Here is a 27,992-nt window from a genome sequence, read left to right as displayed (position 1 = left end):
CAAAAAAATATTTCTGGAATGGCTAGTAATTTTTATTTAATTTTAAAAGCCTAATGTAAAAAGCATAGGCAATAAGTTTTACTAGTCAATAAAAAGCAATTCTACCAATCCACTGGTAATATACTAAACAGAGTTGGAAAGCATTTTACTGAAAGCAAAATATTTAGAGAAAATAGACATTTATACAAAATTATAAAATGCTTGTAATAAGAATAAGTGCATTTCAAGGAAAGCACAAACTTATTTTAATTTATAGAACCAGTTAAAGCCTTAAAAAATTTAAGTGGAATTGAAATATGCAAAAATGTATAAACATTCTACAAAAGATGGTTGTTCTTTTCCTGAGTATACTAAAGCTATGAAACGTAAGGTGACATAGAAGGTAGAGGTTTGGGAACTTATCAAGGGCATTTCCTTTCTACACACTGCTTCCCTCCTTCTTCATATTCTTGTTTAGAAATCCACATCTGCTGAAAGGTGCCCTGTGAAAGGAAAGAAAAAAATCACATATATGTACCTTTCTATTGGGAATAAAATTTTTTAATATCTTCATTTTCACAATTCTGAGTCTTTTAAGAGCTCTTATACTGCTACTGCTAAGTCGCTTCAGTCGTGTCCGACTCTGTGCGACCCCATAGACGGCAGCCCACCAGGCTCCCCCGTCCCTGGGATTCTCCAGGCAAGAATACTGGAGTGGGTTGCCATTTCTTTCTCCAATGCATGAAAGTGAAAAATGAAAGTGAAGTCGCTCAGTCGTGTCCGACTCTTAGCAACCCCATGGACTGCAGCCTACCAGGCTCCTCCGTCCATGGGATCTTCCAGGCAAGAGTACTGGAGTGGGGTGCCATTGCCTTCTCCGTAAAGGCTCTTATACCTCTCCCCAAATAGTACTCAAATTACACCATTCTTATTTCTGCCCTCCTCTAGAATACCCAAAGACACTATTTAGTCTTACCTAAGTTTACATAGGATATTACATCTTTCTATACTGTCTTGAGGACTTAGAAAATGCTGAGAAAGGAAGATGAAGAGTTTCGCTCTGATGGCTTGGTTAACGGCAACAGGAGAAATTGTTGGAAGGCTTGATCCTACTACAGTATTTACGCAATGTTCTAGCATTTGATTAACGGTAACATTTGGAAGTCAGACTAGGATAAAGTTTGGCAAGTACACAAACAACAGTACACGTGCACTATACAAAATAAACAGAAGGTGACAGAAGGAAAAGGACCAAAGGAGGAAGGGTCCTGGACTACATTACTATTAAGACGTGTAAGCAGGAGAAATCCGTTCCCTGTGATTATTCAAGTGGATTCGTACGTATTCAGTTTTGAACTAAGATCTATTAAGAGACTAGAAATAAAACATAGACCAGAAATATATAAATGGGCAGTTAAAAACATTTAATAGTTAATAGGTTTTAAAAAATATTTAGCGTTAATTAATCATTTACTTTGGCTGCTCTGAGGTGAAGGAAATTTTCTAAATTTAGGGTACAGGTAAGTATAAGAATTTCCTCCTGATTTCAAGGTAGGAAGCCAGTCCAAGCAACATGCAAACCTTAATACCATGACTTCACCATCTGCCCCAGGAACCAATTCGTGACTTCTACCTTGGCAACAGGCCAGGGAGCAACCAGAATCCAAGAAGAATGATTTAATTTTAAGTGGGCTGCAGATAAGTCCTGACCAGTGCCAATGTGTGAGTACTGTTAGAAGAGGCATGAATAAGTTCACAGATTCCCACCTTGGAGAGGGAAACTGATCAGATTGACAATACCCACTAATAAGGCAATGAGGCATTTTTGTCATTTCATAATAGCTAAGACTAGCATCAGGTCCTCTACAAATGTGATATATAAAATGCAAAGATGATGCATAGGAATTATTTTAGTTTTTTTACTAAATTTAGTATTTTAAGTGATACATTCAAGTTAAATAAGAATCTTAAACTATCTTGCAAAGTAGTTTATCTACTAACCAAAGAAGCTAGAATGGAGCCACCGATCCATGAACTAAACCTCCGTTCCACTGTCGTATTATTTGCAATCAGTTTCAACCGCATACTCTAAAAACAGAAAGGGAAGAATAAGTATTAGTGTTATCAAATAGAACAAGGGCCTCAACTTAGGAAATTCAATTTTGATGACTTTTTAGTGGATCTGGTTCAAGCACTAATTATACATGATTATTTTGTAGTAGCTAGGTTAATAATAGGCATAGGTTGAACTGTATAGGATTTTAAAGTACTTTTGTCTTGTGAAATTTAATAAATTATATAAACCTTAGAAAACTGCATGCTAGAGAGTACAGTATTCAGAATTTCATCTTAAAACAGCAAATATGTACTTGAACACTTACTATATATCGGGTAGTGTTATATAACCAACCATGTACTTGAACACTTACTATATATCGGGTAGTGTTATATAACCAACCATGTTTTCATGGCTCAGCACTACCCCTCTCACTTCCTGTATGGAGAGATCTCCCCCCTACCTAGGAATTTGCTTCTGGGGATCGTTCTCAGATTGTTGACACTTACCAATTACGCTATACATGAACATTCAGTTTGAGTCTGCATGCAGCAGGGGTGGAGTATGTAGAATGGGAAGGAGGGGTGCTGGAAGCAAAAGGGATTAACGGGGTTTTGTAGGTGAGGAACTGGTCAAATCCTATTACAATGGATTTCATTAAATTTTAATTGCCTCCTAAAAGACAAGGATAGTATCTAACTGGTCTTGATCAGACCTTGGACAGCCCATGTCTATATTCATTATTCCGGGACCTTCTATGAAATGTAAAGTACTATAATCAAGGTATATTCCAGGTCAGTCTGGATCTCCAAAAATGTAAGGAGGTGTCAATCTTATGCCTGTATCAATACTTTATAAAGACGGTGGCATATGTAAAACATTCACATATACAGATTCTCTAGATTCTGTTAGGGCCTATGTAACCTCTTAATAAGTTTTCTAAAATGTAGTATTTATTGCAGAATACCTTACAAAAAACTACTTGATGGACGTTTAAAAATCTAAAAATTCCTGTTACTAATGTACCGTGTACACTACCTTCTCTCTAAACCAGATTCTTCTATCCCTTTGAAAGTTATACCAAGTGTACCAAGGGATGTTTTTAATAAAACATAAAAGCTCTTCAGTCCTCTGCCATATTTTACCCTGTAAATTTGCTATGTAAGTGACATGACTGGTACCTATCCTTCTGGGTTGAACTGTATCTTCCAAAGAGGTATGTTGATAATCCCCAGTTCCTGTGAATGTGACCTAATTTAGAAACAGTCTCGGAGAAGAGGACAGACCCACAAGGAAGAATGCCATGTGATGATGGAGATAGACACTGAAGTGCTATAACTGCAACCCAAGAAACGCCAAGGATTGCTGGCAAATCATCAGATGATGGAAAGAGGGAAGGAAAAATTCTCTTCTGTAGGTTTCAGAGAGCATGGCCCTGGTAACATGTTGATTTCAGAATTCTTTGAACCATCTACTTTGTGGCACTTTGTTACAGCATCCCTAGGACATAATACACCATTGCATTCATCTTTCCAGCCATATAGCACGCCCCACTTGTATACAGACTACAAGCCAACTACTTCAAAATGTTAGAATATACCCTCTTCCCTTCATATTTTGCACATATTTCCCCTAGATGTTCTTTCATAAACTGTTAACCAACTGAACTCATTCATTGAAACAGCTCTTCAGGAGGATTTCCTCTGACACTCCAGCCTGCCTGGCTGATGACATACTGAACCACTTAGCACATTACAGGTTTTCTTTTTTGCAGGTTTAGTCCTCCTAGCTGACTATGCCCTTGGTGGGAAGGACTATATTTTCTATCCCTAGTGCCTAGCAGACTGTAGGCACTTAAGTATGGAATCAATGAATAAAATGAGATTCAAATAGTAATGGGGTGTAATAGGAGTAACTAATAGATGTCATCTAGAAAAATTTGATTAATAAGCAGTATTAATGCTATACCAGGCACACACAAGATACCAAAAACAAACTGTATCTACATAGATTTTCCACCAGTAGTTAGGATATATATGACTGAAAAATACCACTGAAGAATACACACAACTTACTGGGGGTGTTTTCTGAGAGAGTTCTCTGTTCAACCTGTCGGTAAAGCTCTGTATTAGCGTGTTTCCTCCTGCCACTATCACGCTGCCATAGAGACCCTGGAATGAAACAAAAATAAATGAGCTTCAAATGTTTCCAACCATTTTAAACACAGCTACAGACAAAACCATGTGTTCCACTACAGTTTTTGCTTTTTTAATTTTTCACTTCTACACAGGCCTAGTAGTTTAATCCAGTGGTTCTCAATCCTGGCTGCACATTTGACTCATTTAGGGAATATTTAAAACACCAGTGCTGGGGGCAATTAAATACAAATTTCTAGGGGTGGAGTCTAGGAAAAGTTTTTTGTTGGTTTGTTTAAAACTCTCCAGATGATTCTTTTGTGTATTAAAGTTTAAAAACCACTAATTTAAGGCAGTTACTCTAAAATCCAATTGTAATGTTTTGGCAGATAGCAGCCAGTACCTAAGAAGTGTATTTCCTAATTACATCATCTCAGAGTTCTCATCTAGAAGCTATGGCATTTAAAATTGGACAGATTATGGTGGACAATACATACTCTCATAATAGTCCTGGCCAAAATGACTGCTACCTTTCTCTTCGGCAGGGATGACCTTTTTCAAAATCCATATGCTGAGGCTTCCTCCATCAAAAACAAATTCCTAGTAGTAAGGAGTATGTGTGCCAAGTTGCTTCAGGCATGTCTGACTCTGCGATCCCAGAGACTGTAGCCCACCAGGCTCCTCTGTCCATGGGACTCTCCAGGCAAGAATATTGGAGTGGGTTGCTATGATCTCTTTCTGACCCAGAGACTCAATGTCTCCTGCATTGGCAGGTGAGGTTCTTTACCACTAGCATCACCTGGGAAGCCCAAATAAGGAGTATATTTTACCTCTAATTTGCATGTATGCATCAGAAAGTTAAATATCAGCCTGCCTTTTTAGTGGCTAAGTTCATATTTTTAAAATTTATTCCATATTAAAAAAAATTTATTCCAAATGTCTATATAACCTTAGCTATTAGCACTAAACTCTAAGTAAATGAAGGAACTAAAAAAACAGGTAACATGTTGGCTACAAATTAAAATCTAGGGTTTAAATAAGATATGGTCTATTTAATAATTAGTATGGTATAGAATACAGAATTATGTCTGACTCTTTGTGACCCCATAGACTATAGCCCACCAGGGTCCTGTGTCCATGGGATTTCCTAGGCAAGAATACTGGAATGGGTTGCCATTTCCTCCAGGGGATCTTCCCAACTCAGGGATTGAACCCTGGGTCTCCCGCATTGGTAGGCAAATTCTTTACCACCTGAGCCACCAGGGAAGAGGTATAGAATATGCAGTTAGTCCTTAAAACTTGGCAAGAAATAAACTGATGGGAAAAAAAAAAAAAAACCGTGGCAAAGTACAAAAAATACAAAGTTTACATATAAACTCCATGTAAAAGTTATACAATTTAAACCACACCTTCCTAAAAAGTAAAACTGTACTATATACATTATAAACTATATATAATGTATATACTATATACATTAAAAACCACTAGTATATAGTTTGGTTTGTCACATTTTAGGAAATCTCTAGACCAGCACTGTCCAAAAGAACTTCTGTGCTGATGGAAATGTTCTAGCTACATTTATAATGGCTCGCCCAACTGAAGAATTGAAATGTAAATTTCTATTTATTTTAGTTGAACTGCCATACATGGCCAAAAGCTAACTACATTGGATACAACAGCTCCTGAGTTTTGCATTTTCCCTTTTCTAGTAGCACTTCATTTTTTACATATTCTTTCATAAAATTGACTTCAGAGTCAGTGGCCAAAGTTGCCAACTTAAAAAAAATGATGGCCATTATAAATACCGGGGGTACTGGTTTGCCCTAAAAGATACTCTTATGCCATAAACAAGAGCGGCACTTACTGGTCTGATGTCAATATCACACATTCCAACACTTGTAGTGACAACATGACTGACGCCCAGCATTGTATTTCCTGATAACCCCTACAACCAAACAGAAACCAGCAGTCACACAGAAGACCTTCAAACCATAAAGCACATCCAAAAGAGTTTACAGTCTTACTTAGCTTTTGTAATTACAAGAGATCTTTAAAGGAAAAAAACAGGCTGATTATGAAATAAACTTTTATACCTTTACATTGGAAGGGTCAAATAAACCTTCAGGAATCTTTAACCGTTCTGCTCCAAAATCACAGTTGTAGCCATTGGGGAATTCATAATGAACAGTTGGCATCTGTGCAGCTACTCTGAGAGTGTACCAGACAATATTAAACAGACAAACACATCCTCTTCAAAATTACAAACTATTATAAACAATAGGGAGGAATCATCAGTTTGTAAGAAAGCAGAGTGGTAAAATCTTATTTTCTTTCAAAATGTTATTCAATATTTAACTTTTTATCTTTAGACCAGTTAAGTATATTCTACAAATTTTTAACTAAACAAATCAATTTCTTTCCTCATTCATGAAATATACAGTTTTTTTAAAAAATTGAAGCATAGTTGATTTACAATGTTGTGTCAGTTTCTGGTGTATAGCAAACTGATTCAGTTTATATATATATATATATATATGAAGTATACAGTTTAAGTTTTAAGTCTTGTACAAAAAAAACAAGAAAACATACTGTTCATCGTAAGTTGAATCTGATACTTGAAGTACTGAGGCTTGAAAATCCTGGATAACACACTATGAATTAAAAAAAAAAAGGTTAAGAAACAAGATTATTGAGATTTGTCTTTGTAATCTATACTTTCATAACATTATTTTCAAAACATTTTTTTATTCCCTTTTCCATCCAAAACATTTTTCTTAATGCAACTAGACCACATTCCTGGATGCCTAACTCATTTCAAGGGTATAAATCTACCCAGCAAGGACTCTGAGCATCAAGAAACCTAATTCTAAACACTTGTATTAGGAACTAAATTATTTAACATTTAAATTACAACTGTTATGGAAAAAAAGGATGAGATTAATAAGCTTAAAGGCAACACTTCATTAACTGAATATACATATATAAAATGCATATACATTGTATCTTATGGAACTTTTAATGACTGACAAAGTATAAAACAGTTACAAAACATGCAGTGAAATATATAGGCCCTCTGAGCTGCTAAGGAAAAATCTTCTAAGGTCTAGGTACAATTATTAATCATCTTCACAATTTTTCCTTGTATTGAACACACAAAAAATCTTTATCCTTGGGTGTAAAAAACTTGTCAAATATGTTATATCACTGCCATATTAAGCTTCCCTGGTGGCTCAGTGGTAAAGAATCTGTCTGCCAATGTAGAAGACGCAGGTTCGATCCCTCATCTGGGAAGATCCCACATGCAGCGAAGCAGCTAAACCCATGCAACTACCCAGCCTGTGCTCTAGAACCTTTAAGCCGCAACTACTGAAGCCACCACGCCCTAGAGCCCGTGCTCCACGACAGGAAAGGCCACTGCAATGAGAAGCCCACACACCACAATGAAGAGAGCCCCTGCTCGCCACAACTAGAGAAAACTCAGTGCAGCAGCACAGACCCAGCACAGCCATAAATAAATATTGAAGGAAAAAAAGAATGCATATTGTGGTGTGAGAGGTTGTTTTACTAACCTCTCCCCCGTCAGTAAGTCATTCATGGTCAGAGATGGATTTTCAGTAAAGAAAACCTTTCACTGGCTCCTTGCTATGAACAATAATACATTTTTTATATAGCTGACTCAAGTTTAGGAAAGAAAATGTTAACGGAGCCATACTAGCTTGTTTTTACCCCAAAGCTCCTTTCAGGTCTCACCATAGTAGTCCAGGTGAATACAGAGTAGTTTGTTGATATCTGACGAGCATGAAAAGCACACCCTCCCCCAGTCCCGCCAAAAGTCATTCATTTTGTTTGCAAATATCATTAAAAATATAAGTTTAAAATTATAAAACACTCATCCTCTGTTCAAAGACTTACAGCCTATAATGCTTTTGTGAAGAGAACAGGATTACTTACGTTACACATGTAATTATGCCAAGACCTTGTAACCTGGGGCAGCTTCTCTTTCCTTTTCCAGTTTGCTGGAGACCCTTCACGAACAGCTTCCTAAGTGCCAAGAACAAGTGCTAGGTTAAGAGTTCACAACATGGGGGTGCGGAGGTGAAGGTAAGCCCCAGAAATAAAATTCAATCATCACTTACTTTTGATGCAATCATATATGGAGGAATCAGTTCTATATTCATTTCTTGGAAGAGTTCCCTGCACTGCATAGTGATAAAGTCTCCAGCAAGAGGGGACTTCACAATGCCTATGAAACAGATTACACAAGACTCAGTAAGAAAGCATTCCATCCAAGCTCCTTGGGATGAATTTCCTGTGTTTTTACACATGATTAATTTTTTTCAAGTAGAATTAACAGAACTATCCTCCAAGCATGAATGAAGCCATGCATCAATTTTAAATATACACTATAAATATACATTATAATATACACTATTACAGATTTTTTTTTTAAAAACTCTAAAAAAGGGCATGACTTGGAAACGACTTTGATAGCCCAAGTCATTGCTTTATTTCATGATCCGTGTCCTCACTGCACCTTGGTTAGAAACTTACCTTGCTGAAGAACATAGCCATCGTGAACAGGAATTGCAGTGGTATGAGTGGCTCCACTGTCCAAAATAAGCCCGGTAGAACGACCATTAGCAAATCTAGTTTAAAGCATTAAGGAAAAGAAAGTATCAAGGTTCCTAAAATAATGTTTATTTGTAAAGGGAAGGTTTTTATTAAGGTATTTTTAAAACGTGCATCATGGCTTTAAAATGTGTTAAAGTAAATACAGGGATGAAAGTTGGTATCAAATAATAACTCAGGTTTAAAAAAAAAAGACAACAGACAGGACTTTCAGAATGGTGGTATGAGAAAGTCAGAGAAACCTTTATCCCAGAGAGAGACATCTGTTAAGCTGGTCAAAATTAGCACAATTATTCAAAGTCTCTGGCACAGATCAAAAGGGCTTCCAACAAATTGAGAAGCATTTAACAAAATCTACAGAAACTTGGTAAGAACAGTGGGAGGCTGTGCCATCTGAGCTAAAAACTAAAACCATTCTCACACAGGATTAAAGAACCATTTCAGCAGTTTGGCAGCTGAGTGGCAGTTATCATCTCTCCCAGCTCAATATGAAGAGCTATTCCAGGTAGATTCAACAGCCAGCGAATATCAGCAGACAGAATTTATCCCATTTTCCACAGTTCTGTGCTGCAGAAGCCCTACATGACATGAACATCACAAACCGACATTTAGAAGTACAGCCATTCACTGGGTCATCCAATATTTACTGAGCATCTATTGTGTGCCAAGTGATGAGTCTGGTGCTCAATAAAGAAGGGAAGCAGGGAGGTCAGTCTCTTACTAGCATTCCTTAGGCACGGAAGACACAAAGGGGTCTCTGCCCTGAAGGACATCCTGTTTAGTGAAGAGGAGACCTTCTTCACCTTCAGTAAAGCTATACAAACAGCAGTTCAGGATGCCCTGGGAGAGTATAAAGGAGTATAACCTGTCCCTAGGAAACCCAAGTGAAAGCTGAGGAGGGGGGCATGGGAAAGAGTCGAAACATGTGGGAAGGACAGGAGGCAAGAGAGCATGGGAAGAGGTCAGGGAAATGCAGAGCAGTTCAGCAGAGCCTGAAAGAATAAGAAAAGCAAGACTGTGGGAAATGATTATGGCTTAAATCAGCAGGTTGGCATTTAACAAAGATGATTAGAGCTGCAGTGTGAAGAACGGGCAAGAGGAAGGGCTACACCTAATACAATGGCAGTGCACAGAGAAATAAATGGATCTGTGGGTTTGGATTGGAGTCAGGGGAGGCTGGATAATACACAGGGCTTGATTACTACTTAATCTGAAGGGTTAATATGAAAGATATCTGGTCTAGACAACTGGGAATAAGATAAGACACAAAGGAGAAGGAATAAATTCGATGGGAGAGAAGATGAATTCAATTTTGGATATATTGAGTTTAAAGTGCTTAAACAAATAACTAATAGAAAAAGTTCTAGTACGCAGCTGGACATGGGCCTGGAGCTCACAAGAAAGATCTGGGATACAGATATAATTTGGAACTGGTCAGTGTATAACAGGTATCTGAAGTCAAGGAACTAGATAGTTAAATCAGAAAGAACATGTCCAGAGAGGTGAAAGGCTAAGGGCAGAAAACCAAGGCATGGGCAGGAATGAACAGAGAAAAGAGATCTGAGAATAAATGGCCAGAAAGGTAGGTTAATGATTTATCTTTGCTATTACTTCTACTTCATTGTTCATATACATAAACACTAATTTTATCTCTATTAGTACAAAGTGATACAATGACACCAGACTAAAAGTAGGTAAGCCCTCCTGTAGATGACAATTCTAAAATCTGGACAAATTATTTTAAGTGACCATTTCAAAACACTGCAAAGTATTTAAAAGTAGTCAAAATTCAGCCAAAACCAATTCTCATGAAACTGCAACTGGAAGGAGTGTGAACTGAAAGTCTGTAGCCTCCTCGCCTGAAAGTACTTCCCAGCTCCCAGGCTACAGCTCAAGAAAGCAGTGAAGAACTGCAGTCTTACCACCTGAGTCTACACAGAGAGGACCTCAGGGCTGGAAGAAAAGCTGGACATTTAAGGTAGAAACTCTGGAAGCAACAGAACCACACAACAGGCAAAACACAAAACCTGGGTATAAAATCTACCCAAATGTTTGGTTGACAACTGAACTATTCAAGTGCAGGACTTCAGGGGGACCAATAAAATGCAGAGAGAAGGAGAGTAATGCATTCTTGAAAAATGAGGGGCACCAATGAGTTCTGTGATTTTGCTACCTTTGTAACTAAATGAATTTTCCATGAGTATGCAGGTGGCCAGCAGATAGCTGAAGCCTGCCTTTCAAACTGAGGTGTCAGGAGGGCAGAGCCTGAGGCTGGCAGATGAGAAGCCAGCTATCAGTTAAATCAGATAAAACAAACAAAAATCTTTTCACTGATGTTTTTGTTTTGGAAAACAGTTATCTTTTTCATAAAACTGTTACTTGTGTTGACATTAATGTATCTATCCTTTTTTTTTTAAACTAATAAAATGTTAAAAGAAGTCTTAAATTCTTAAACAGTAATGTTGATAGCTATAACCTATAAAAACAAAAGCTCTGTGGCATCCTCAGTATTTTTTCTTGCACTTTTCCAGTGTCTTGTTTTTTTAATAATTTTATTTATATATTTATTTTTGGTTGAGCTGGGTCTTTGTTGCTGCGCTCAGGCTTTCTCTAGTTGTGGCGAGCGGGGGCTATTCCTCACTGTGGTGTGCAGGCTTCTCACTGCAGTGGCTTCTTTTGTTGCGGACCATGGGCTCTAGGGCACACAGGTTTCAGTAGTTGCAGCGCATGGGCTCAGCACTTGTGGCACACAAGGTTTAACTGCTCTGTGGCATGTAGGATCTTTCCAGACCAGAGATCAAACCTGTGTCCCCTGCACTGGCAGGCAGATTCTCAACCACTGGACCATCAGGAAAGTCCCTCAGTAATTTTTAAAGTGATCCCAAGGCCATGCTTGAGAAGTCAAAACAATCTTTAGAATAATACTAAAATGTTACTTGCCCTTTTCATTGTCATTCTCTCATGAATGTACCAGAGTTTTCCAGAGGCTATGTCATATATGATACACAGCAGACTGAATGCAAAAGCTAGATATGAGAATCCAACTTCTGCTATTAAATCCAACGTCAAAGAGATTTGAAAAATTGCAAAATGAAGCCACTCTTTTCATTAATACCTTTGGTTTTGGAAAACAGTTATTTGTCATTAAAATATTTTATTTATATTAACATGCAATTGGCTTATTATTAATTTACTTAAAATAAGCAAATATAGCTTTTCAAGTTTAATTACTAATATGGTAAATACTTCCTGATATGATCCACATAAATAAAAGCTCTAGGTATAGAAGTTTGAGAACCACTGGGCTAGAAGAACACAGTAAAAAACATCAGTCAGCAAAAGCCAGAAATGTTAGGAATTCTACAGGACAATCTACTTCCTTTACCAGATAATCACAAGATGGAAAAAAGCAAGGGGTGAGGCGGTGGTTACAATCTAGACCAGAGACTCAAGGGACACATCAAACAAATATAGTGTATGATCCTTGTTGTTTGGGTACTGATTCAAATATGTTGTTTGTTTGTTTTTAAATAAATTGTGGCTGTATCCTTTCTTTTAGACATATAGTGAAATCTTTTAGAGAGGCATGCTACATGTCTGGGATTTATTTCAAAGTCGTGGAAGGAGAGGGGAGTGGACATGGTTACATGGCTAATACAACTTAGCTTTGTGTTAAAAACGACTGAACCTGGGTGACGGGCACATGGCAGTGCAATGTAATGTTCTATCTTCTTTTATGTAAGAAAATTTCTATAATAAAAAGTTAAAAAATAAAACAATGCCAATTCCGCTTACATACTCCTTGTAAGGAAGCAGCCAAACAGATCTTATGTTCAAATTCATAACTGCCATTTTCAAGCTGTGGACTAGGACCAGTTTGCTTATTTTGACTCTGACTCCTGACAGGGTTATTACGAAAATTAAATGATAATGCACACAGTGAGTCTGCTAGTGCTCTCCATCCTCTACTCAAAGCCTGCAATGGTTCTCGCAAGTCTAAAGTTCACACTTTAAAAATACAACATGCAAGGCTTCCACAGTCTGACCTAAACCTATTTTTACAACTCCCACTAAAGCTGAATATAAATCTTCAACTCTAAACTCACTGTGAAGAACGCTTACCCTTTCCACCTCCACACTTTTGCTAAAGTCATCTCCAAGACACAGCACGACAGACAAATGTTAGATTACACCTACCACAGTGATTCTCACACATATAAAATTCACTTGAATATTATAGCAATCCAGGAAGGTACACAGGATAAAAGTTTAAAAGGCGAGGCTGATTTTAAGTACCTAATTCAAGATCACTTTATAAGCACTGTTACTTGAACTCTAAATATAGGACTCCTTCCCCTTGCAACTAAATTCCCTCACTTTTTTGGGGGGTGGGGGGCACCAGGGGGAGGGGGGCAGGCACGCTACATGCCGTGCAGGATATGTTAGTTCCCCAATCAAGGATTGAACTCATGTCCCCTGCACTGGAAGTGTGGAGTCTTAACCACTGACTGCCAGGGAAGTCTAGAAATTCTCTTTTCTTTACAAGGTTTGTCAGGCTTCGATCTTCCTCCACTGAACTATAATTGCTATTTGAAAAATTCAAATGTATCACGTACTTCTTTATGACTTTTGCCAGTGCTATTTTGAAGTACTATTTAAATCTGTTATTTAGTTTTCAACAAGAATATTACATTATTCTTTGAGGTCAGGACATAATATTTCTTTGTCTTTCCCTTAATATGCTCATAAAAATATTTGGTGATTAAATCTTAAATGAATTTACAGACAACTTCCACTTTTCTCAGGTATTGGAGAGGAGGAAGGAAATGACACTCTTTGAACTCATCTAGGCCTTCTCTTCATATTCCCCTTTTAAAAACACAGTTTTTAAAAAACTTTGTTAAATTAATGAGCAGAATTTGAGTGTTTCTTTCCCATCTCCCTCTCACATCTTCATGCGCATGATTGCAGTAAGAAACACTGAAAGACAGATATCTAAAAAGCAATGGGGAAAACCCCCTCAACTTCTGACAAGCAGCAACTGACTCCTGTCTTCCTGCTGAGCACATCACCTTTGGCAGCACCAGTTACTCGTGAAGAGAAGCTGAGTATTACTCTTTCAAGGATACGCTGTCAAAACGGCAGTTTTGCAAAGGAAGAACGCAGGAATGTTGTAGTGTTCAAACATCAGTTCTGTCAGCTTCTCTCTCTTTGCTCTGGTATTCCACTTGAGAGGAGGGAAAAAGAAATGCAAATTACTTATTGTTTAAAAACTAAAATGCTGATTTATCTCAAAATTCATTTCAGTACTGTATTAACAAAAATGTAAAACAGTAAAGTACCATGGAAATCTTCATAATATCTTTACAACATTTACCTCTATGTATTCGTAATAAATTTAATAAAGTTTATTATTTGAAAAGTAAAATTGCTGCTATGAATTCTAGAAACTGCAGACTTTTCAAAGTGTAATCAGTATTCTTATAAACATGAAGTATTAAATCTTAAGAGTGAATCTAGTCACTCCTAAGATTGAGTATAAAAGCAGATATACACTGTCCTTGAGGGATAAGGGACAATTCATAAACCAAAATGGGAAGCAATCAAAGGAAATTAGATATTAAATTCCTGGAAAAAAATAGATAAATAACCACCAGAACCCACTAGGGTGCTTTACTGTTGTTCTTTGAGTATTTTTATTATTGAAATAATAAAAGTTGTAAGAGTATTTAAAAAAGAATCCCCCTTACCCTCATTTTCAAAATATCAATTGCTATATCTCTTTAAAGAAAAAGGAAACATTCTTCAAATGAGTTAAAAAACAACCTAGGAAACGAAAAAGTTTGTCTTACCGGTGCTTCCGACATGAGAACAGGATGCAGGCTGGCTTCTGATTTGACATGCATTTTGTAGGTGTGATCCAAAATAGCCTGGAAACTATCCCAATCTTCAACTAGAATATAAGATAAATACCTTGAAAACAACACTTAGTTGAAGATGAATACAGCAACTTCTGACAGACTGTTTCTAGTGGTTTAGCACTAATACTTTAATATACAGAATTGACTTATTTTACAGCTCTACATCATAAAACAGTACTTCCTAGAGACATCAGCTTTGTCTTCTAGATACGGCTCCTCTAGCCCCAAGAGTACCATAACCCCTAGACCTGACCCAGATGTAATTAAGGTATCTAACAGACCTAGAATACCAAATAAACAGTATTCGGTTAAGTACCAACTATAAAGCCCAAAACACAATTCAAATTTTAAGAGGAAACAGAACTGCATGATTTGGAGCTAACAGCTACAATCTGTATGAAAAAAGACATTATAAAAAATTTAAAGAAGAGTATGTTTTCAATTTGCTTTCCATCAAACCATTACACTGAAACTGCTCACATAAGTCACTAATGATCTTCTAACAGGCAGATCCAGTAGATCCTTTGCATCTGTAATCTCATCTGACCTCTCGAAATTACTGATACCATTGACTGATTCAAGAGTTTACAAACTTTTTCTGCCACAGACCAACAAAGAAATGGCATCATTTGTACAATTGTACAAAAAATATTAATATTTTTATAGGCCGATCAGGATGATTCTTTTTTTAACTCATTGTTTTGTTTTGTTTTTTGCTTTGTTAGGTCTTCCCTGCTACCCATGGGCTTTCTCTATTTTTGGTGAGCAGGGGCTGTTCTCTAGCTGCAGTGCTCAGGATTCTCACTGTGGTGGTTTCTCCCGTCGCAGAGCACAGGCTGCAGGGTGCATGGGCTTCAGTAGCTTAGCTGCCCTACAGCATGTGCAATCTTCCCGGACCAGGGATCGAACCCGCGTCCCCTGCATTGGCAGGCAGACCAGGGAAAGTCCAGAATGGGATATTTTGGTCAATGCACTTCCTCTGTAGCTTTAACTTCTCTTTCCCCTTCTTAGCATAAATCTCAATGCCACAGTTAAGAACACTGAGACTCATTGGACTTCTTTAGTTCTAGAATTTTTTCTTTTCTTGGTGTTCTCCTGAATTTTCTCCTACTTCTCTAACTGCTCATCTCATTCCCCTTCATAGGCACCTTTACCGGTTAAATACAGAGTAAGTTTCCATAAGGAATCTCACCCTCAATCCTGTTTTCACATCCCAAACTCTTTCTGGGTAGAAAAAAAAAAAATCAATTCCATGTCTTAAAATCATTCTCACTTGCTTATTAAACCAGCACCTATACTCTAACACTTTGAACTAATAAACTCACTTGCTATGCAGAAAGAGTTAACTTAGCAAACCTGAGAAAGGCCTGCTTGCAAGGCTGACCCTTGGCTGGCATCTGGGAACCTGTCTGTAAACAAGTTTCCTACATTGAGATAAAACTTTCCCCAAATAAGAGTAGTCCACTGTGCCTAAACCATTTATACAAACAGTGTGGTTTATACTGGGAGTCTGGGGTTTTGGGACATGTTGGGCACAAGGTACCTACATGACCAGTCACCAATAAAAACCATGGGTACTGAGTCCTTTTTTTCTGAATTCAAAAGATAGTTATTTATTCCAAGTATCAGGATAATATAAGAAATAAAACATTTGCAACAAAAAATATCCTTCCAGTTCTTTAACAGTTCTATAGAGATATAATTTTCTATAACATGAATTTTATGTGTACAATGAAGAGATTTTCTTCTGTAAACCTACACAGTTGTGTGACTCTTATTACAACCTAATTTTAGAATATTTCCATCACCTCGAAAAGAAACTGTATGCCCTTTAACTGTCAATTCTCATAATATCCACAGCCCCAAGCAACCACTATTTTACTTTCTGTCTGTATAAATTAGCTTTTCCTGGTCATTCCATATTAGAGCAAGTGATTCTACATTATGTGGAATTTTGCATCTGATTTCCTCCATTTGGCATAAGGCTTTTGGGGTTCATCCATATTTTGACTTGTATCAATTATTTTGTTTCTTTTATTGTCAAATAGTATTAATACTTCATTTTATGGATATAGCACACTGTGTATACCCATTCATCCAATGATGCACCTTTGGACTATATCCACTTTTCAGTTAATATGGATAATGCTGCTATGAACGTTTGCATTTCAGTATTTGTGTGGACATAGGTTTCAGTTCTCTTGTACTGATACCTACAAGTGGAACTGTTTGGATTATAAGGTGAATTTATATTTAACCTATTAAGAAACTGTCAAACTATTTTCCAAAGCTGCTGTACTAGTTTATGTTCTCTCCCAGAAATAGATATGGAGGTTTCAGTTTCTCTATATCATCATCACACTTGCTATTGTCTGTCTTTATAATACAGCTATCCTGTGAGTGTGAAGCAGGGTGCTGAGTCTTTAATGTGCTCCCCTAGTAGACCATAGATTTCCCAGGTGGCTAAGTCATAAAGAAACCATCTGCCAATGCAGGAGATTCAGGTTCGATGCCTGGGTCGGGAAGAGCCTCTGGAGAAGGAAATGGTAACCCATTCCAGTATTCTTTCCTGGGAAATCCAATGGACAAAGGAGCCTGGGAGGCTACAGTCCATGGGGTCACAAAGAGTTGGACATAACTGAGCATGCACAATAGATCACAGACACAGTTCCCGGTTGCTGAAAGGTTCAAGCACATCCTTTATGACTACACTGTAAGCTCTTGGAAGCTTGCGCTGGTTTCCTCTGGACTTCACTGCATGCCCTTTTCTTCCTTTTGTCAATTCTGCTCTGTGTCCTTTCGGCATAATAAATCTTAGCTATGGGTACCATTACATGCTGAATCTTGAGAATCCTTTTAGTAAATAACTGGACCTGAGAGTGATAGTGGGTCTTACATTTGCTTTTTAAGACCATAAAACTTGCTCCTTCCCCAGTGCATGGTACCCCTTACTCAGTAACTCCAAAAATCTAGGAAACTTTTTTTAAAACTTTTGAAAGTTTAAATTCTTAGTACCATTTGTCCTGGATATCTCAGACAGCCACCTAAGGATCTCTGCCATCAGTGTTAAAATTTAAAACCTTTCATTTCTCATTTGGACTCACCTCCCTAACTGATCTTCCTGTTTCTAGTATCTCCCTCCAATCACGCCTATTATTACTGTTAGAATAATCTTTCCAGTTGGCATATATGAGCATTTCACATCTCTGTTTAAAAATTCCTTTGGGGTAACATTTCAGTTACCTGCTTAATATACTCCTGGCATTACAAGCCCTTTTATGATTGGTCTCTGCCTGCCTTTCATGCAACCGGCCCTAATGCACCTACTGTTACAGCCATACTTAACTGATGACATTTCTAAACATGTAAGTTTCTCCCACAGTATCATCTCTTCACACATGCTGGTTGCTCTGCTTTACCCAGTCTTGTCAGTCAGGCTAATTCTTATTCCATGATCAAGATTCAGCACAGTTACCTCCTTTGTGAAAACCATCTCTGACCCCCACAGAGTTAAACATCTCTCCTCCGTAACCCTACTGCTTATCAAACACAGTTATATTTATATGCACACATCCAGCTTCAACACCTGTTAAGTTTCTTAGGAAAAGAAACGTGTTTTATGTATCTTTGTATTCTCAGTGCCCGGGACATCAGTTCATGGAATAAAAACAAGAAGATAGCTGATGTTCAACTTATATGCAGTCACTGCTTTATATCTGAAATATACTATATATACTCTACATTTATAATCAAATCCATAGGAAAAAAACATCGTACCCATTCCATTTTTCAGTGGTGAGATGGCCTCTGTGTTCTCCCTTGGAACTCGCAGGGCATTAGTATCTATGTAATAGGTGGGACCGCCTTGTTTGCCTTTATCACCATCGATTTCCATCAGTGTACTTCCATCATCTCTTTCTACCACCATACCAATAGCTGTAGGGAAATCCACCTGAAGAGTCAAAAACAAGTTTTATATGCTTTTATCAAGGAGTCATTTCCCACCAACTAATGTCTTTTACCATATTTGAGTCAGACTTTCTGTGAACTTAACTCTGCATGAATGGCCCCTGCATATCCAGTTAACTCGAACATTACACTGACCTTGGGACAGTCCTCACCAGCATAACCAGCTCTCACAGTGTAGGATCCAATGTCAAAAACAAGGGCTCCAACTTCATCTGAAAAGATGAAAAGATAACTAACATTAACAACTTACAAGTACCATATGAAAATTAAAGAGTACTTAATGTGCTTATATTCATATCACTACTACTTTGAACCTAGTTTTAAATACGCCTTAAAGACTTATTTAATTAAAATATAACAGGCCAAATATAGTATATTAGTAGAGATTCAATCAGGAAAGAGATGGTATGCTAAAATTAGGTAATTTAAGGAGAGTTTACTCATTAAAGGGTCTACTTACAAAGATACAAGAATAACACAGGAAAAACAGAAAGGACAGTATGATATCCTAGGACGAGTGATAACAGAAGTCTGTTGCCACACTTAGAATTGAAGCAACACGAGGGAGGAACTGTTACTAGAACCTGGAGAGAGACTTGTATTGGGAGGGTACCTGACAGGAGCTGCGATCTTCAATTGAGGATGGAGTCAGCCTAATACATCTGCCAACCCTCCCCACTGGCTAGGGTGATCATATCATTTCTCATCCAAACGGAGCTACTTCTAAACGTGGCAGGAGCCCCTATTAATAATTACACCAGGACAAGAGGCACAAAGCAGGAAGTACCATTACCCTGTGTGTGTGCTTAGCCGCTCAGTCATGTCCACCTCTTTAAGACCCCATGGACTGTAGCCCACCAGGCCTTTCTGTACCATGGGCCAAACCAAAAGTCAACAGAGTCCACAGATACACCAGGGTCAACCTTTAAGGGACAGAGCGGGCAGACATAGGAGGAAAGTGGATCTGGAAGGGCCAAGGAGAGATATCCAGTACACTGAGGTATACCATTTTTTTCATACATTAAATATTATACTTCATGGAATTTGGGAAGAAATTTAGCAAAACCCCAAGAAAAATAAGGAACCAGAAGAATAAGAGTTTAAGGTATAACATGGGCCAGGTAAAAATCATTAAAATGAAGGTACCAAAGTTTACACATTTCACAGATTTGTAGAGATAAAAGTTTAACGCTGAGAGAGAAAGCTGTCTTTTTTTTCATATTCAAATTCAGAGAAAAGCCTCTAATTATACTTTTAAAATGTGCACGCATGCATGCATGCTCAATCACTTCAGTCATGTTTGATTCCCTGCGACCGTACGGACTGTAACCCGTCAGGCTCCTCTGTCCATGGGATTCTCCAGGCCAGAATACTGGAGTAGGTGGCCATTTCCTTCTCCAGGGGATCTTCCCCACCCAGGGATCCAACCTGCATCTCCTGCACTGCAGGCAGGTTCTAACTCAAAACAGCACACTTCATAAAAGAAAGCACTTGGGTTTTCTAGGTATTGATTTTGAAAGAAGGAATTTTTCACTGAATTATTAAAAATAAATATTGCTTAGCTCGATTAAATTGACAAAGTCAAGTCTGGTAAGACCAAGTATTGTCAAAGAAGTAGAAAAAGAGGAGCTCTTACACATTTGCCAGCAAAAGTTGTAAACTGATGCAAACACTCTGGGGAATTTAGTCACATCTACTAAAGATGAAAATGTGCATACATAGAAATTACACTTATATCTTCTCTAGAGAAACTCTCTCACGTATATCACAAGCAGATATGTACAGGAATGCTCACTAGCTATATATGTGACCTCAGGTGATTTACTAACCTCTCTGCCTCAATTTTCTCATACGTAAAATGAGCGTAACAGTTTCTATCTCAGAAGATGCTCGAAGTATGGAAGCACTTAGAGCAATACCTGGTACATAAAAAGCACATAAGTGTACTGGTATAATTATCATCATACTGCTTGCCACAGGAAAAGGTGGATTAAATGGTCTCTCAGTAGGGAAATAAACTACAGCTTACTCATACAGTGAAATATTTACTATTGATACATAGCAGTTAAAAGTGAATAGTCCAGATCTGCATGTATCAACATGGATAAATCTCAAAAGAATTATTTTAAAAACCTAGTTACTATGCACACATATTTTAATACTATTTAATTCATTATGGATTTGCACACACTTAATCAAAGTATAAAAATATGCATAGGATTGGGGAATATTACATCCCAACTTCAGCTCACTGGTTACCTCTAAGGAAGCAGAGAGGAGGAATCTGTATCAACAATATCTTATTTCATAAACTGAGGCAAATATGACAAAATATTACACTTATTTAATCTTAGCAGTGAATACAGAAGTATCACATACAAACTTAATATTATATTTTTTAATATTAAGTATTCAAAAACTAAAATAAGTATTAAAGATTATTACACTACAATGATCACAGTTGAGAGATGGTTTCTTTACAGCACAGTAACTCATTTTTATTGAAATAAAATGAAGAGCCACTTATGTTTATTTCTAATTTGAAAGGAATCTTCTGCATTTGTTATATTTCCCAAAGTAATCAACTTTTCTCTACACAATCTCTGATCCAAATTATTTTGTCTTAAAGAAAAGGCCCTTAAAAGCAGTACACTGCAATTATTTTCACCACAGCATGTAAACTTAAGTATAAACAGTAGGTAAAGCAGTATCCCAAAGAACAGGAACTGGTAAGCTCTAAGACTTTAATTAACCAGAATACTCTTGGGTAAAGAAATATCCTAACTAAAAAAAAAAAGAAATATCCTAACTAAATGAATTAATTGCTTGGTTAACCAAAACTTTCTACTCCTGCTCTCAAGGATCAACCTCTTACCTTGCACCAGGGCTTTTAATCTCTTCTGTGTCACAGACCCTTGTGCAATGATAGAGGCTAAACCGTTTCATCCTAAAATTCATATGCTTAAGTCCTGTTGTTGTTCAGTCACATGGGCTGCAGCATGCCAGGCTTCCCTGTCCTTCACTATCTCCCAGGATTTGCTCAAACTCATGTCCTTTGAGTCAGTGATGTCATCCAAGCATCTCATTCTCTGTCACCCACTTCTCCTCCTGTCTTCAACCTTTCCCAACATCAAGGTCTTTTACAATGAGTTAGCTCTTCACATCAGGTGGTCAAAGTATTGGAGTTTCAGCTTCAGCATCAGTCCTTCCAGTGAACATTCAGGACGGATTTCCTTTAGGATTGACTGATTTGATCTCCCTGCAGTCCAAGGGACTCTCAAGAGTCTTCAACTCCACAGTTTGAAAGCATCAGCTCTTCAGTGTTCAGTCTGCTTCATTAAAGGTCCAACTCTCACATCTGTACATGACTACTGGAAAAACCATACCTTTGACTATACGGACCTTTGTCAGCCAAGTCATGTCTGTGTTTTTCAATATGCTGTCTAGGTTTGTCATAGCTTTTCTTCCAAGAAGCAAGCATCTTTTAATTTTGTGGCTGCACTCACCATCTGCAGTGATTTTGGAGTCTTAACCCCAAGTAACTAAATGTTTGGAGATAACGTATTTAAAGAGATGACTAAGTTAAAATAAGATCATTATGGTAGACTCTAATACAGTATGACTACTCTCCTCACACGAAGATCCTCACACGAAGAAGAAAGCTGGACACATATATGTACAGAGGGAAGACCATGTGAAGACAACAAGGGATGGCCACTGTAAGCCAAGGAGAAAGGCCTACAAGGAAAAAAACCTCCAAAGGACAACCCTGTCAACACCTGATCTCAGACTGGTACCCTCAAAAACTATGAAAAAATTAATTTTTGTTGTTTAAGTCACTCATTCTTTGTTATGGCAGCAAACTAATACACACAGCTTGGGACATTTATGAATATCTTCTTAGAATGTTCTCAGATAGAATGTAAAAAAAAATAAGATAAAATATAGATAGTTATATCCATGGACTCCTTAGGGAGGGAGCCCCTCCTCTAACCCAGCCTTTGTAACCTGCTCCACTCCTACAGCCTCAACTTCTACCTAGTGATGCTTCCAATCTCAAATTTACCCCTCAAGCCCTCACCTTCACCTAATCCGTATCTCAAACTTCTTACTGTACATTACTTCCACCTGATGTCCCTTGGGTACCTCAAATTCAACATACCTGAAGTACTGTCTCCTTTCCCCCACCTTGCCTAATCTAAATCTCAGCAGTGCTTATCACAGTTAGTGGTCCCAGTCATCAGAGGCAACAACTTTCCTGAACGCCTTCTTATTTCATATCCCTCATCCAATTCTGCCATATATTTCTGCTAAACATTTCTCAAATCCCTTCTTCTTTAATGCCATTGCCACTGCCTGAGTCAAGTTCTTATCTCAACTGGGAATTACCATAATTCCCTATGGTACTCTGCTTCCATCTTTACCTTCTGGATTTTACCTAGTTTTCCTTTCAAAACTAACTCTGAACATTTTGGTACATAAATTCTTCAACGAAAACAAAGGGGAGAATCATGCAGTGCTTTCTCATCATCTGCAAGATAAAATTCAAATCATTCCACGCGAGTGACATACAAGACCTAGCGTAATCTGGCAGCAGTCTCTCCTCCCACTTCATACACCTGCATTACTGAAGATTATGTTGTCTCCTAAACACACCATTTACTCCGCATATGCTGTCCCTCTCTATTCCTCTTTCATCATCCTCATAACATCCCTTGTAAGGTCCCTTGACTCCTCCACACTGAGTTAAGAACTTTCTTGTCTGTGCTACCTTTGTACCTTCTATATATTGTCATTACCGACATACTCCACTGAATTAGTCAACATCCTTTCTCATCAATAAAAGACTTTTCATGTACCACTAAGAAAAAACCATGCTGCCGATTAAACTCTGCCATGCCATCAATATTATTCCAACTTCAGCTCTTTAAATGTATGCAGGGTGGGGTGGTTGTACAACTAAAAATACATGAAATACAGTGTCTGTTTATTTGGCTGACTTACCTATAAGACTTCAAGCTTCTTGAAGGCAGAAGCTATATTTTGCATATAACAAGCACCAAAAAATTTTTGTGAAAAGAAAAATCTAACAATTCAGTTATACCTGTCTTTAGGGAAAGGAGTACGTCAAGGCTGTATATTGTCACCCTGCTTCTTTAACTTATATGCAGAGAACATCATGAGAAACGCTGGGCTGGAGGAAGCACAAGCTGGAATGAAGATTGCAGGCAGAAATATCAGTAACCTCAGATCTGCAGATGACAACCACCCTCATGGAAGAAAGTGAAGAAGAACTGAAGAGACTCTTGAGGAAAGTGAAAGAGGAGAGTGAAAAAGTTGGCTTAAAGCTCAACATTTAGAAGACTAAGATCATGGCATCCAGTCCCATCACTCAATGGGAAATAGATGGGGAAACAGTGGAAACAGTGGCTGACTTTATTTTTCTGGGGGCTCCAAAATCATTGCAGATAGTGACTGCAGCCATGAAATTAAAAGGCGCTTACTCCTTGGAAGGAAAGTTATGACCAACCTAGACAGAACATTTAAAAGCAGAGACATTACTTTGGCAACAAAGGTCCGTCTAGTCAAGGATATGGTTTTTCACATCACTTCCATGGATGTGAGAGCTGAACTATAACAAAGTCTGAGCGCCGAAGAACTGATGCTTCCAAACTGTGGTGTTGGAGAAGACTCTTGAGAGTCCCTTGGACGGCAAGATCAAACCAGTCAATCTTAAAGGAAATCAGTCCTGAATGTTCACTGAAAGGACTGATGCTGAAGCTGAAACTCCAATACTTTGACTACCTGATGCAAAGAACTGACTCATTTGAAAAGACCCTGATGCTGGGAAAGATCGAAGGCAGGAGGAGAAAGGGATGACAGTGGATGAGATGATTGGATGGCATAACTGACTTGATGGACATGAGTTTGAGCAAGCTCCGGGAGTGAGTTGGTGATGGGACAGGGAAGCCTGGTGTGCTGCAGTCCATGGGGTCGCAAACAGTCGGACACGACTGAGCAACTGAATTGAACTGAATTAGTGTGGTAAACTGGACACAGTGGAATTTTAATTTGAGGAAGACTCTTGATTCTTGGAATTTTCCATATGTTCATTTTCCTTTTTTTAAGGATGAGAGGTAGTCTATTTCCTGTAGTTCTATTAAGTCTATCAGTTAAGTCTATTCTGTCGTCCTGTGTAAGTCTATTGTTCTGTTAAAAACTAAGGCTTCCTTCATGGTTTAGTGGTAAAGAATCCGCCTGCCAATGCAGAAGACTTGGGTTTGATCCCTGGGTCAGGAAGAACCCCTAGAGAAGAAAATGGCAAGCCATTCCAGCACTCTTACTGGAAAAATCCCATGGACAGAGAAAACTGGTGGGTTACAGTCCATGGGGTCACAAAGAATTGGGCACGACTGGGCACACACACGTTTTACTCCTGAGTAAATGGCTTCCAAGTTTAGGGGTGAAGTGATTTTTCTGAGAAAACACGGAGCAATGAGGACAATCTTCTAACCTGATCTTAAAAACATTCCAACATGACACTGGAAGCTAATGACTTTGCGAGGAGGTGAGAAGGTTGTTTTACTTTTTTGTTTGGACAAGGGTGCCCCAATTCACAGGGAAGATGATTTTGAGAAATTTTTAAGATTAGAGATGAGGGGTGAGGTGGAGTGATAAAAGTAATGATTTATCGAAGATGGACCAGTAGTATACCTGTTTATTTTTGTCAAGGAAAGGAGACTGAAGCAGAGGAGTACCATGTAAGACAGACACAGGAGCAATGAGTAGGCCCAGAAACCAATCACGGAAAGCATGAAAATCTGGATGAACTACGCGTTATATCTAAAGTTAAAGATGAGTATTAGATCTGATCAGAAATAACCACTGGAATAAAAGAGCTGCCAATTTTCAAAATTAAACTACAAACATTCATTTTATAAGCAAGTAAGTTAAAAATACAGTCTACTAAGTTAATTACACACAAAATGTGGGTGGGAGGTTTCGTTGCCTTTCACAATAAACCTTTTGGAAAATGTGACCCAATATAAATACTGGTCATACAGTAGTAGCTCAAACATAAAATCATACACTTATTTTTGTCAGTTCTAAATACTTTATATGTGAAACAGGCTTTAAGATATATTCCTCGACATGAACAAAGGGATGTTTATTCTGAATATCTAAATCATACATGAACATGCTGTGGTTATATAGTTGAAAAACGACTTAAAATTTTTTTTAATGAGGAAAGGTTTTACTGAAATGCCTTTTCTTTATCCCAGAAGTTCTTGCTGCCCACTTGCCAGAAAGTTACATAACTCTAGGCTGGTTAATCTTTTCTATGCCTTGTTTTCTTCCTTAATAATATGGGGATAAGTAGAACCACTTCCCATGCCTATTGTGGATTAACTGACAATGCATGTATTAAATACAATGCATGACAAGCCTCTGTCATGAAGAACAGTTCCTGGTACACAGGATGCACTCAGTAAATGTTAACTGTTGGAATTATTAGTATCCATTACTACCTTAGTCACATTAAACAATGACTTGTAAGGAAATACTCAGTGGACAGCCTTTAGGTTCTTGGAGGAGTGAACCTGAGAGTCAAAACAATCAGCAGGGACTTCCCTAGTGGTCCAGTAGTTAAGACTCTGTGCTTCCCATGCAGGGGGCTTGGTTCTGTCCCTGTTCTGGGGACTAAGATCCCGCAGGCTGCATGGTAAGGCCAAAAACAAAACAAAACAAAAAACGGAGTCAGCAGCCTCCATGAGCACATATACTCAGCTTTTTGTCAGGATTACATCTTCAGATGGGGAAAAAGTAAATCATGAAGATCCACTAGGCTTTCTCCAAAGTAAAAACGGAAAACTACTGATTCTTACATGTCAGAAATCAAAACCAGAAACATACATGGAGGAGATGGTGAGGGCCAGCGTGTCACCTGAGCAGAAACTCAAGCTTCACTTCAAAACTACTAAAAACTTTGAAAAGCTTATTTTCACCTCCTACCTTTAATATTCCATCCCTTCAGAAAACAGTATCCTTACTAAACACAGTAACAAAAGCACGACTTTGGGTTTCTTTCTTCTCTAATTCATCAAACACAAAACATGAATCATATACATCAATGCTTCATCTAGGCATCATGCAAAAACGGAGGCTCCAATTCGGTAGATTTAGACTGGACCTTCAGATTTTGCATTTCTAAAGAGCTTGCAGGTGATGCTGCTTCGCTGCTCCTTGGATCATACTTTTAGTAGTAAGGGTAGCACTACCCCCATTTAATCTTCACAACCACCCCAATGGGTAGGAATTATCATTCTACCAACGACGAGCCTGAAGTTGGCAAAAGTTAAGTAACTTACCCAAGGCCAATGAGCTTACTAAGTGGTGAGGCTGATATTACAACCCAGGCCCGTGGTAATCTTTCACTACACCAGTGCCCACCCATCTTTAAGCACCTTAATTTGCATACGTTCCTAAATTATGCCGGGGCAGAGTCGCCCACGAATAACTCCGGAGCATCCACAGTCAACAAACAGGGAGATGTTATTGAAAGGCGTGAGGCTGCGTGAGCGCGGATGGAGAAGGAGGCTGTGTCCTGAGTGGCCACGACTCCTCCAATCAGTTCCACTCCTCGCGGCTCGCTGTGCCACCTCCGGGACGCCGCGGAAACCCTCCACCCACGCCGACGAACTGCTGGGACCTCCCAACTTTAAACGGGCGCGCACACCGCGACAGAGCCGGCTGGGAGAGAGGTGACCCTGAGGCCAGTCACTCCAGCCGCGGCTCACTGGCCCAGCCCCCGAGTGGAGCTGACCGGCCAGCCCCGGGACCGCGCGCAGCCCTGAAAGCCGGCTCCTCCGCGGGCCCAGGCTGGAAGGGGCTGTAGGGGGCGGCGACTCCCGGCGCCGGTAGCGCTCGCCGAGCCGGGTGGGCTCCGGAGGCGGGCAGAGCGCGGGGCGGGGATGGGGCGGGGAGGCCGGGGTCCCCAGGGGGAGACCGGAAGGGCCGCCGGGAAGGGGAGGGCTGGGGGCGGCGGTTACAAACCCCACAAGATAAAAAGGCGCGCTCTCCCGACTGACCGCACTCACCTCCCCCGTATACCCCGCCGCTCATGGTTGCTGTCGACGAGACTTCTACACGTAAGGGCCACCCGGCGAAGTGACTGCAACGGCTGCGACTGCGGGTCTGCAGAAGCGCTAGCCCCCGACTCCCTTAACTTCCACTGCCACCCCCCTCAGGCAACAAAGCGGCGGCCACACACACCCGGAGCGCAGTCACACTTGCTGTCTCCTT

The 27,992-nt window shown here is 38.9% G+C and overlaps 1 protein-coding gene across 2 annotated transcripts; it reads right to left on the bottom strand.

Annotated features, from left to right (window-relative positions):
• Nucleotides 1-7: 7 nt before the first annotated feature.
• Nucleotides 8-27,987, bottom strand: ACTL6A (actin like 6A). 2 transcript variants are annotated; one of them, XM_043873898.1, is made up of 14 exons: nucleotides 27,788-27,987; nucleotides 18,825-18,901; nucleotides 18,498-18,656; nucleotides 14,652-14,752; nucleotides 13,929-14,026; nucleotides 8,722-8,816; nucleotides 8,307-8,413; nucleotides 8,122-8,211; nucleotides 6,760-6,821; nucleotides 6,264-6,378; nucleotides 6,035-6,115; nucleotides 4,111-4,206; nucleotides 1,981-2,067; nucleotides 8-482 (listed from the first exon to the last, which is right to left on the bottom strand). In XM_043873898.1, exons 3-14 carry the CDS (start codon nucleotides 18,646-18,648, stop codon nucleotides 402-404), a joined length of 1,164 nt encoding a protein of 387 aa, XP_043729833.1. In that variant the 5' UTR covers nucleotides 18,649-18,656; nucleotides 18,825-18,901; nucleotides 27,788-27,987; the 3' UTR covers nucleotides 8-401. The 2 variants fall into 2 exon arrangements, with proteins under 2 accessions (XP_043729833.1, XP_043729832.1); XM_043873897.1 differs by having other exon boundaries at nucleotides 18,498-18,672; nucleotides 27,788-27,986.
• Nucleotides 27,988-27,992: the final 5 nt, after the last annotated feature.

The sequence above is a fragment of the Cervus elaphus genome, chromosome 19 (assembly GCF_910594005.1).
Source record: "Cervus elaphus chromosome 19, mCerEla1.1, whole genome shotgun sequence".
Taxonomy (NCBI): Eukaryota; Metazoa; Chordata; class Mammalia; order Artiodactyla; family Cervidae; genus Cervus; species Cervus elaphus.
The sequence above is the reverse complement of the archived record's forward strand: the minus strand, read 5'-3'. Positions and strand labels throughout refer to the sequence as shown.